The sequence below is a fragment of the Oncorhynchus nerka genome, linkage group LG23, assembly GCF_034236695.1.
Source record: "Oncorhynchus nerka isolate Pitt River linkage group LG23, Oner_Uvic_2.0, whole genome shotgun sequence".
NCBI classification, from domain to species: domain Eukaryota; kingdom Metazoa; phylum Chordata; class Actinopteri; order Salmoniformes; family Salmonidae; genus Oncorhynchus; species Oncorhynchus nerka.
In genome coordinates this window covers 1,533,980-1,546,519 of record NC_088418.1, presented here as the reverse complement: position 1 = coordinate 1,546,519, position 12,540 = coordinate 1,533,980, and the positions used below count along the sequence as shown (strand labels likewise).

Here is a 12,540-nt window from a genome sequence, read left to right as displayed (position 1 = left end):
TGTGATTTCTATACTAGGTGTGATTTCAGTCTAATACTAGGTGTGATTTCAGTCTAATACTAGGTGTGATTTCAGTCTAATACTAGGTGTGATTTCAGTCTAATACTAGGTGTGATTTCAGTCTAATACTAGGTGTGATTTCAGTCTAATACTAGGTGTGATTTCAGTCTAATACTAGGTGTGATTTGTAGGTGTGATTTGTGTCTAATACTAGGTGTGATTTCAGTCTAATGTGATTTCAGTCTACTAGGTGTGATTTCAATACTAGGTCTAATACTAGGTGTGATTTCAGTCTAATACTAGGTGTGATTTCAGATTTGTGATTTCAGTCTAATACTAGGTGTGATTTCAGTCTAATACTAGGTGTGATTTCAGTCTAATACTAGGTGTGATTTCAGTCTAATACTAGGTGTGATTTGTGTCTAATACTAGGTGTGATTTCAGTCTATTTGTGATTTCAGTCTAATACTAGGTGTGATTTCAGTCTAATACTAGGTGTGATTTCAGTCTAATACTAGGTGTGATTTCAGTCTAATACTAGGTGTGATTTCAGTCTAATACTAGGTGTGATTTCAGTCTAATACTAGGTGTGATTTCAGTCTAATACTAGGTGTGATTTCAGTCTAATACTAGGTGTGATTTGTGTCTAATACTAGGTGTGATTTCAGTCTAATACTAGGTGTGATTTCAGTCTAATACTAGGTGTGATTTCAGTCTAATACTAGGTGTGATTTCAGTCTAATACTAGGTGTGATTTGTGTCTAATACTAGGTGTGATTTCAGTCTAATACTAGGTGTGATTTCAGTCTAATACTAGGTGTGATTTCAGTCTAATACTAGGTGTGATTTCAGTCTAATACTAGGTGTGATTTCAGTCTAATACTAGGTGTGATTTCAGTCTAATACTAGGTGTGATTTCAGTCTAATACTAGGTGTGATTTCAGTCTAATACTAGGTGTGATTTCAGTCTAATACTAGGTGTGATTTCAGTCTAATACTAGGTGTGATTTGTGATTTCAGTCTAATACTAGGTGTGATTTCAGTCTAATACTAGGTGTGATTTCAGTCTAATACTAGGTGTGATTTCAGTCTAATACTAGGTGTGATTTCAGTCTAATACTAGGTGTGATTTCAGTCTAATACTTTGTGTCTAGGTGTGATTTCAGTCTAATACTAGGTGTGATTTCAGTCTAATACTAGGTGTGATTTCAGTCTAATACTAGGTGTGATTTCAGTCTAATACTAGGTGTGATTTGTCTAATACTAGGTGTGATTTCACTAATACTAGGTGTGATTTCAGTCTAATACTAGGTGTGATTTCAGTCTAATACTAGGTGTGATTTCAGTCTAATACTAGGTGTGATTTGTGTCTAATACTAGGTGTGATTTCAGTCTAATACTAGGTGTGATTTCAGTCTAATACTAGGTGTGATTTCAGTCTAATACTAGGTGTGATTTCAGTCTAATACTAGGTGTGATTTCAGTCTAATACTAGGTGTGATTTCAGTCTAATACTAGGTGTGATTTCAGTCTAATACTAGGTGTGATTTCAGTCTAATACTAGGTGTGATTTGTGTCTAATACTAGGTGTGATTTCAGTCTAGGTAGGTGATTTCAGTCTAATACTAGGTGTGATTTCAGTCTAATACTAGGTGTGATTTCAGTCTAATACTAGGTGTGATTTCAGTCTAATACTAGGTGTGATTTCAGTCTAATACTAGGTTGATTTCAGTCTAATACTAGGTGTGATTTCAGTCTAATACTAGGTGTGATTTGTGTCTAATACTAGGTGTGATTTCAGTTTCTAGTCTAATACTAGGTGTGATTTCAGTCTAATACTAGGTGTGATTTCAGTCTAATACTAGGTGTGATTTCAGTCTAATACTAGGTGTGATTTCAGTCTAATACTAGGTGTGATTTCAGTCTAATACTAGGTGTGATTTCAGTCTAATACTAGGTGTGATTTGTGTCAGTCTAGGTGTGATTTCACTAATACTAGGTGTGATTTCAGTCTAATACTAGGTGTGATTTCAGTCTAATACTAGGTGTGATTTCAGTCTAATACTAGGTGTGATTTGTGTCTAATACTAGGTGTGATTTGTGTCTAATACTAGGTGTGATTTCAGTCTAATACTAGGTGTGATTTCAGTCTAATACTAGGTGTGATTTCAGTCTAAGGTACTAGGTGTGATTTCTAATACTAGTCTAATACTAGGTGTGATTTGTGTCTAATACTAGGTGTGATTTTGTGTCTAATACTAGGTGTGATTTCAGTCTAATACTAGGTGTGATTTCAGTCTAATACTAGGTGTGATTTGTGTCTAATACTAGGTGTGATTTCAATACTAGTGTGATTTCTCTAATACTAGGTGTGATTTCAGTCTAATACTAGGTGTGATTTCAGTCTAATACTAGGTGTGATTTCAGTCTAATACTAGGTGTGATTTGTGTCTAATACTAGGTGTGATTTCAGTCTAATACTAGGTGTGATTTCAGTCTAATACTAGGTGTGATTTGTGTCTAATACTAGGTGTGATTTCAGTCTAATACTAGGTGTGATTTCAGTCTAATACTAGGTGTGATTTCAGTCTAATACTAGGTGTGATTTCAGTCTAATACTAGGTGTGATTTCAGTCTAATACTAGGTGTGATTTCAGTCTATTGTGATTTCAGTCTAATACTAGGTGTGATTTCAGTCTAATACTAGGTGTGATTTCAGTCTAATACTAGGTGTGATTTCAGTGGTGTGATTTGTGTCTAATACTAGGTGTGATTTGTGTCTAATACTAGGTGTGATTTCAGTCTAATACTAGTGATTTCAGTCTAATACTAGGTGTGATTTCAGTCTAATACTAGGTGTGATTTGTGTCTAATACTAGGTATTTCTAGGTGTGATTTCAGTCTAATACTAGGTGTGATTTCAGTCTAATACTAGGTGTGATGTCAGTCTAATACTAGGTGTGATTTGTGTCTAATACTAGGTGTGATTTCAGTCTAATACTAGGTGTGATTTCAGTCTAATACTAGGTGTGATTTCAGTCTAATACTAGGTGTGATTTGTCTAATACTAGGTGTGATTTCAGTCTAATACTAGGTGTGATTTCAGTCTAATACTAGGTGTGATTTCAGTCTAATACTAGGTGTGATTTGTGTCTAATACTAGGTGTGATTTCAGTCTAATACTAGGTGTGATTTCAGTCTAATACTAGGTGTGATTTCAGTCTAATACTAGGTGTGATTTCAGTCTAATACTAGGTGTGATTTCAGTCTAATACTAGGTGTGATTTGTGTCTAATACTAGGTGTGATTTCAGTCTAATACTAGGTGTGATTTCAGTCTAATACTAGGTGTGATTTCAGTCTAATACTAGATTTCAGTCTAATACTAGGTGTGATTTCAGTCTAATACTAGGTGTGATTTGTGTCTAATACTAGGTGTGATTTCAGTCTAATACTAGGTGTGATTTCAGTCTAATACTAGGTGTGATTTCAGTCTAATACTAGGTGTGATTTCAGTCTAATACTAGGTGTGATTTCAGTCTAATACTAGGTGTGATTTGTGTCTGGGACAGAGTGGGTTTAGTATCATAGAAATCTTGAAGTAGAACACCCCCTAGCCACACCCTGACCTACGACACCATAGAGAACCAAGGGCTCTAATTGGCCAGGGCGTGACAAGGTGTGATTTGTGTCTGGGACAGAGTGGTAGGAATTTGACGGATATCTGGTTTTGTTGTTCTCCAGAGTGGGACGGGACTCCCAGGACACGTCTTCTCGTCCAGGGACTATTTCTTTGACAACCCTCGACGTTATGACAGTGATGACGACCTGGTATGGAGCATCATCCCTCAGGACGTACAGGCCAGGTACATGAACAACAGACAATCAAATTGTATTTGTCACATGCGCTGAATACAACAGGTGTAGGGTAGACCTTATTGTGAAATGCTGAATACAACAGGTGTAGTAGACCTTACAGTGAAATGCTGAATACAACAGGTGTAGACCTCACAGTGAAATGCTGAATACAACAGGTGTAGTAGACCTTACAGTGAAATGCTGAATACAACTGGTGTAGTAGACCTTACAGTGAAATGCTGAATACAACAGGTGTAGTAGACCTTACAGTGAAATGCTGAATACAACAGGTGTAGGGTAGACCTCACGGTGAAATGCTGAATACAACAGGTGTAGGTAGACCTTACAGTGAAATGCTGAATACAACAGGTGTAGTAGACCTTACAGTGAAATGCTGAATACAACAGGTGTAGTAGACCTTACTGTGAAATGCTGAATACAACAGGTGTAGTAGACCTTACAGTGAAATGCTGAATACAACAGGTGTAGTAGACCTTACAGTGAAATGCTGAATACAACAGGTGTAGGGTAGACCTCACGGTGAAATGCTGAATACAACAGGTGAAGTAGACCTTACAGTGAAATGCTGAATACAACAGGTGTAGTAGACCTTACTGTGAAATGTTGAATACAACAGGTGTAGTAGACCTCACAGTGAAATGCTGAATAAAACAGGTGTAGTAGACCGTATAGTGAAATGCTGAATACAACAGGTGTAGGTAGACCTTACAGTGAAATGCTGAATACAACAGGTGTAGTAGACCTCACAGTGAAATGCTGAATACAACAGGTGTAGTAGACCTCACAGTGAAATGCTGAATACAACAGGTGTAGGGTAGACCTCACAGTGAAATACTGAATACAACAGGTGTAGTAGACCTTACAGTGAAATGCTGAATACAACAGGTGTAGTAGACCTCACAGTGAAATACTGAATACAACAGGTGTAGTAGACCTCACAGTGAAATACTGAATACAACAGGTGTAGGTAGACCTTACAGTGAAATGCTGAATACAACAGGTGTAGGTAGACCTTACAGTGAAATGCTGAATACAACAGGTGTAGGGTAGACCTCACAGTGAAATACTGAATACAACAGGTGTAGTAGACCTTACAGTGAAATGCTGAATACAACAGGTGTAGTAGACCTTACAGTGAAATGCTGAATACAACAGGTGTAGTAGACCTCACAGTGAAATACTGAATACAACAGGTGTAGTAGACCTCACAGTGAAATGCTGAATACAACAGGTGTAGTAGACCTCACAGTGAAATGCTGAATACAACAGGTGTAGTAGACCTCACAGTGAAATGCTGAATACAACAGGTGTAGTAGACCTTACAGTGAAATGCTGAATAAAACAGGTGTAGTAGACCTTACAGTGAAATGCTGAATACAACAGGTGTAGTAGACCTTACAGTGAAATGCTGAATACAACAGGTGTAGTAGACCTCACAGTGAAATACTGAATACAACAGGTGTAGTAGACCTTACAGTGAAATGCTGAATACAACAGGTGTAATAGACCTTACAGTGAAATGCTGAATACAACAGGTATAGTAGACCTCACAGTGAAATACTGAATACAACAGGTGTAGTAGACCTCACAGTGAAATGCTGAATACAACAGGTGTAGTAGACCTCACAGTGAAATGCTGAATACAACAGGTGTAGTAGACCTCACAGTGAAATGCTGAATACAACAGGTGTAGTAGACCTTACTGTGAAATGCTGAATACAACAGGTGTAGTAGACCTCACAGTTAAATGCTGAATACAACAGGTGTAGTAGACCTCACAGTGAAATGCTGAATACAACAGGTGTAGTAGACCTAACAGTGAAATGCTGACTACAACAGGTGTAGTAGACCTCACAGTGAAATGCTGAATAAAACAGGTGTAGTAGACCTTACAGTGAAATGCTGAATACAACAGGTGTAGTAGACCTCACAGTGAAATACTGAATACAACAGGTGTAGTAGACCTTACAGTGAAATGCTGAATACAACAGGTGTAATAGACCTTACAGTGAAATGCTGAATACAACAGGTATAGTAGACCTCACAGTGAAATACTGAATACAACAGGTGTAGTAGACCTCACAGTGAAATGCTGAATACAACAGGTGTAGTAGACCTCACAGTGAAATGCTGAATACAACAGGTGTAGTAGACCTCACAGTGAAATGCTGAATACAACAGGTGTAGTAGACCTTACTGTGAAATGCTGAATACAACAGGTGTAGTAGACCTAACAGTGAAATGCTGACTACAACAGGTGTAGTAGACCTCACAGTGAAATGCTGAATACAACAGGTGTAGTAGACCTCACAGTGAAATGCTGAATACAACAGGTGTAGTAGACCTAACAGTGAAATGCTGACTACAACAGGTGTAGTAGACCTCACAGTGAAATGCTGAATACAACAGGTGAAGTAGACCTCACAGTGAAATGCTGAATACAACAGGTGTAGTAGACCTTATAGTGAAATGCTGAATACAACAGGTGTAGGTAGACCTTACAGTGAAATGCTGAATACAACAGGTGTAGGTAGACCTCACAGTGAAATGCTGAATACAACAGGTGAAGTAGACCTCACAGTGAAATGCTGAATACAACAGGTGTAGTAGACCTTACAGTGAAATGCTGAATACAACAGGTGTAGTAGACCTTATAGTGAAATGCTGAATACAACAGGTGTAGGTAGACCTTACAGTGAAATACTGAATACAACAGGTGTAGGTAGACATCACAGTGAAATGCTGAATACAACAGGTGTAGTAGACCTTACAGTGAAATGCTGAATACAACAGGTGTAGTAGACCTCACAGTGAAATGCTGAATACAACAGGTGAAGTAGACCTCACAGTGAAATGCTGAATACAACAGGTGTAGTAGACCTCACAGTGAAATGCTGAATACAACAGGTGTAGTAGACCTTACAGTGAAATGCTGAATACAACAGGTGTATTAGACCTTACATTGAAATGCTGAATACAACAGGTGTAGGAGACCTTACTGTGAAATGCTGAATACAACAGGTGTATTAGACCTTACATTGAAATGCTGAATACAACAGGTGTAGTAGACCTCACAGTGAAATGCTGAATACAACAGGTGTAGTAGACCTTACAGTGAAATGCTGAATACAACAGGTGTAGGGTAGACCTTTTTGTGAAATGCTGAATACAACAGGTGTAGTAGACCTCACAGTGAAATACTGAATACAACAGGTGTAGTAGACCTCACAGTGAAATACTGAATACAACAGGTGTAGGTAGACCTTACAGTGAAATGCTGAATACAACAGGTGTAGGTAGACCTTACAGTGAAATGCTGAATACAACAGGTGTATGGTAGACCTCACAGTGAAATACTGAATACAACAGGTGTAGTAGACCTTACAGTGAAATGCTGAATACAACAGGTGTAGTAGACCTTACAGTGAAATGCTGAATACAACAGGTGTAGTAGACCTCACAGTGAAATGCTGAATACAACAGGTGTAGTAGACCTTACAGTGAAATGCTGAATACAACAGGTGTAGTAGACCTTACAGTGAAATGCTGAATACAACAGGTGTAGTAGACCTCACAGTGAAATGCTGAATACAACAGGTGTAGTAGACCTCACAGTGAAATGCTGAATACAACAGGTGTAGTAGACCTCACAGTGAAATGCTGAATACAACAGGTGTAGTAGACCTTACAGTGAAATGCTGAATAAAACAGGTGTAGTAGACCTTACAGTGAAATGCTGAATACAACAGGTGTAGGGTAGACCTTTTTGTGAAATGCTGAATACAACAGGTGTAGTAGACCTTACAGTGAAATGCTGAATACAACAGGTGTAGTAGACCTTACAGTGAAATGCTGAATACAACAGGTGTAAGGTAGACCTTACTGTGAAATGCTGAATACAACAGGTGTAGTAGACCTCACAGTGAAATACTGAATACAACAGGTGTAGTAGACCTTACAGTGAAATGCTGAATACAACAGGTGTAGTAGACCTTACAGTGAAATGCTGAATACAACAGGTGTAGTAGACCTCACAGTGAAATACTGAATACAACAGGTGTAGTAGACCTCACAGTGAAATGCTGAATACAACAGGTGTAGTAGACCTCACAGTGAAATGCTGAATACAACAGGTGTAGTAGACCTTACAGTGAAATGCTGAATAAAACAGGTGTAGTAGACCTTACAGTGAAATGCTGAATACAACAGGTGTAGTAGACCTCACAGTGAAATACTGAATACACAACAGGTGTAGTAGACCTTACAGTGAAATGCTGAATACAACAGGTGTAATAGACCTTACAGTGAAATGCTGAATACAACAGGTGTAGTAGACCTCACAGTGAAATGCTGAATACAACAGGTGTAGTAGACCTTACAGTGAAATGCTGAACACAACAGGTGTAGTAGACCTCACAGTGAAATGCTGAACACAACAGGTGTAGTAGACCTTACAGTGAAATGCTGAATACAACAGGTGTTGTAGACCTCACAGTGAAATGCTGAATACAACAGGTGTAGTAGACCTCACAGTGAAATGCTGAATACAACTGGTGTAGTAGACCTTACTGTGAAATTCTGAATACAACAGGTGTTGTAGACCTCACAGTGAAATGCTGAATACAACAGGTGTAGTAGACCTGACAGTGAAATGCTGAATACAACAGGTGTAGTAGACCTTACAGTGAAATGCTGAATACAACAGGTGTAGTAGACCTTACTGTGAAATGCTGAATACAACAGGTGTAGTAGACCTTACAGTGAAATGCTGAATACAACAGGTGTAAGGTAGACCTTACTGTGAAATGCTGAATACAACAGGTGTAGTAGACCTTACAGTGAAATGCTGAATACAACAGGTGTAGTAGACCTCACAGTGAAATGCTGAATACAACAGGTGTAGTAGACCTCACAGTGAAATGCTGAATACAACAGGTATAGTAGACCTCACAGTGAAATGCTGGACATTTTCACTTAGGGGTGTACTCACTTTTGTTGCCAGCGGTTTAAACATTAATGGCTGTGTGTTGAGTTATTTTGAGGGGGCAAATTTACACTGTTATACAAGCTGTACACTCACTACTTTACATTGTAGCAAAGTGTCATTTCTTCAGTGTTGTCACATGAAAAGATATACTCAAATACTAACAAAAATGTGAGGGGTGTACTCACTTTTGTGATATACTGTATATAATACCACTATATAGATAATTTGTTAGTCCAAAAATGGATGCCAACAGCAGTCGCACCATTGGAAGACATAGCTTGGACTGTAGCCTACAGTGGTTAGAGTGTTGGGCGGCAGGTAGCCTAGTGGTTAGAGTGTAGGGGTGGCAGGTAGCCTAGTGGTTAGAGTGTAGAGGTGGCAGGTAGCCTAGTGGTTAGTGTGTGGGGCGGCAGGTAGCCTAGTGGTCAGAGCGTTGGGTGGCAGGTAGCCTAGTGGTTAGTGTAGGGGGGGCAGGTAGCCTAGTGGTTAGAGTGTAGAGGTGGCAGGTAGTCTAGTGGTTAGAGTGTAGGGGCGGAAGGTAACCTAGTGGTTAGAGTGTAGGGACGGCAGGTATCCTAGTGGTTAGAGTGTAGGGGCAGCAGGTAGCCTAGTGGTTAGTGTAGGGGGGGCAGGTAGCCTAGTGGTTAGAGTGTAGGGACGGCAGGTAGCCTAGTGGTTAGAGTGTAGGGGCGGCAGGTAGCCTAGTGGTTAGAGTGTAGGGGCGGCAGGTAGCCTAGTGGTTAGAGCGTTGGGCGGCAGGTAGCCTAGTGGTTAGAGTGTAGGGACGGTAGGTAGCCTAGTGGTTAGAGTGTTGGGCGGCAGGTAGCCTAGTGGTTAGAGTGTAGGGGGGTTAGGTAGCCTAGTGGTTAGAGTGTAGGGACAGCAGGTAGCCTAGTGGTTAGAGTGTAGGGACGGCAGGTAGCCTAGTGGTTAGAGTGTAGAGGAGGCAGGTAGCCTAGTGGTTAGAGTGTAGGGACGGCAGGTAGCCTAGTGGTTAGAGTGTAGGGACGGCAGGTAGCCTAGTGGTTAGAGTGTTGGGAGTGAGTCTAGGGTTTCTGGGATAATGCTGTTGATGTGAGCCATGACCAGCCTTTCAAAGGACTTCATGACTACAGATGTGAGTGCTACCGGTCGGTAGTCATTTAGGCAGGTTACCTTAGTGTTCTTAGGCACAGGGACTATGGTGGTCTACTTGCAACATGTAGGAATTACAGACTCGGTCAGCCAGTTGATCAGCACATGCTCTGAGTACACATCCTGGTAATCCGTCTGACTCTGTGGCCTAGTGAATGTTTAAAGGTCTTACTCACATTGGCTACGGAGCGTGTGATCACACAGTCACACACCAGGGACATTAAAAACACAGACAACCAGGTAAACACACATGCTGCTGTCAGGTATTACACGTTTTAATATCGAAGTGAGGACCGTGACATGCCTGTGGAGAAGCAAGGACCGGGCATTCCAATAGAGCTTAGATACATACTGACACCGCATCTCAATTGGTGGAAGTTCTGATCTAGGATCAGATCTCCCTGTCCATCTTTTTCATCTTACAGGGCAAAACAGATCCTAGATCAGAACTCCTACCGTGAGACTTTGTGAATATGGGCCCAGGAATGTAATGTTTGTTTTGTCTTTGTCCTCAGTTTGACAGCAGACAGCTATGATTGCAGCAGCAGCAGCAGCACAGCCCTGCCCTCAGAGGAGCTCAACCCTTATTGAAGACTTTCTATTGGCCCTGAACCTTATTTAAGAGCTCTGATTGGTCCGGAACTTTTACAAGAGCTCCTATTGGTCCGGAGCTCTTTTTGAAGTCTTCCTGTTGGCCTTGTCTCTTTTTTTTGCACACGCCTACACTGATGACCTCACACCCGAGGGCCTCGGATCGAGACACGGGGGTGAATATCAGCAAGGACTTTATTCATTCTATTTTCTACTATTTTGATAAATAAAGTCAACATATTTTCTAAAAGGGCAGTAAGTATTCAGATGATGGTCTTAGGGGGCATACATAACTTGCACAAACAAATATGAATATGTAAAAAGGTTTATAATCAAGGTGTACAACATTGGCAGCTAAGAGCTGAATTGCACTGTCCAGTCCATCTGAATATGCATTACCTGAATTCACTATTTTAAAAACATGTTAACTGTTTAGAAGCCAATTATGCAATAATTCATTTACAGGTATTTCCTAATCTTGTATGTAAAATGTATCCATTTATATTCCCAATGTCTCCTTTTCATGTTTTTAACACAAGCAGCTAAAATGGTTCATAGGCATTAGCTATCTTTGCTGAGGGAGGAGATGTACTGTACATGTGTTCTGGTCTTTACAATCCTCTCTCACATTGGAGTCTCCATAATAAAAAACGATTTTATAAAACACCTTGATTGTGCTTTAGGACAGTGTGGTGGAACATTCTAATTCTATAGGTGGAACACATTCTAATTCTATAGGTGGAACACATTCTAATTCTATAGGTGGAACACATTCTAATTCTATAGGTGGAACACATTCTAATTCTATGGGTGGAACACATTCTAATTCTATAGGTGGAACACATTCTAATTCTATAGGTGGAACATTCTAATTCTATAGGTGGAACACATTCTAATTTTATAGGTGGAACACATTCTAATTCTATAGGTGGAACACATTCTAATTCTATGGGTGGAACACATTCTAATTCTATAGGTGGAACACATTCTAATTCTATAGGTGGAACATTCTAATTCTATAGGTGGAACACATTCTAATTCTATAGGTGGAACAATCTAATTCTATAGGTGGAACACATTCTAATTCTATAGGTGGAACACATTCTAATTTTATAGGTGGAACACATTCTAATTCTATAGGTGGAACACATTCTAATTCTATAGGTGGAACACATTCTAATTCTATAGATGGGATTCCTGAGTGGCGCAGCGGTCTAAGGCACTGCCTCTCAGTGCAAGAGCTGTCACTGCCGTTCCGGTTTCAAATCCAGTGCTGCACCACATCCAACCGTGATTGGGAGTCCCTTAGGGCGCTGCACAATTGGCCCAGCATCGTCCGGGTTTGGCCCGGGTAGGCCATCATTGTAAATAAGAATTTGTTCTTAACTGACTTGCCTAGTTAAATAAAGGTTCTAAAAATGGAACACATTACATGGGTGGAACAAATTCTGATTCTATAGATGGAACACATTTTAAATCTATAGGTGGAACACATTCTAAATCTATAGGTTGAAGATATTTTTGTCTGTCTTCAAGACCCTACCAGCAACAGTCTGTGATAGTCACTGGGAACCTGCACTCTGAGAACCACTCGTAAAGAAAACCACTGAATACAGTCCATACATGTGGTCAGACAGGAATCTGTCTCTTCAGCCCTTTCCCAAGGATCATAGTCTGTTTGGAAAGACATTTAGTCCTGACAGAGTCAGCATACTGTCGCCATATTTCTGCTTGATGTCTGAGCAGAAACAGAACATGAAACAGAAACATGGATCAAGTGTAACGACAATCAATCCATCAAGTCCTTTACAGAAGTACAACATTCATACTAGTCTGGAATTGTGATTGGCATTAACAATACAGTTGTAATTGGCATTAACAATACAGATGTAATAGGCATTAACAATACAGATGTAATAGGCATTAACAATACAGATGTAATAGGCATTA

General features: G+C 39.8%; 1 protein-coding gene across 3 annotated transcripts in view; it reads left to right on the top strand.

Annotated features, from left to right (window-relative positions):
* gpr137ba (G protein-coupled receptor 137Ba) overlaps positions 1–11,256 on the top strand; it is a 114,198-nt gene extending 102,942 nt beyond the window's left edge. For all 3 annotated transcript variants that reach the window (XM_065007771.1, XM_065007772.1, XM_065007773.1), the window contains 2 exons: positions 3,744–3,865; positions 10,515–11,256. In XM_065007771.1, coding sequence (XP_064863843.1) covers positions 3,744–3,865; positions 10,515–10,590 — 198 coding nt within the window. In that variant the 3' untranslated portion in view covers positions 10,591–11,256. The remainder of the gene's footprint in view (positions 1–3,743; positions 3,866–10,514) is intronic.
* Positions 11,257–12,540: the final 1,284 nt, after the last annotated feature.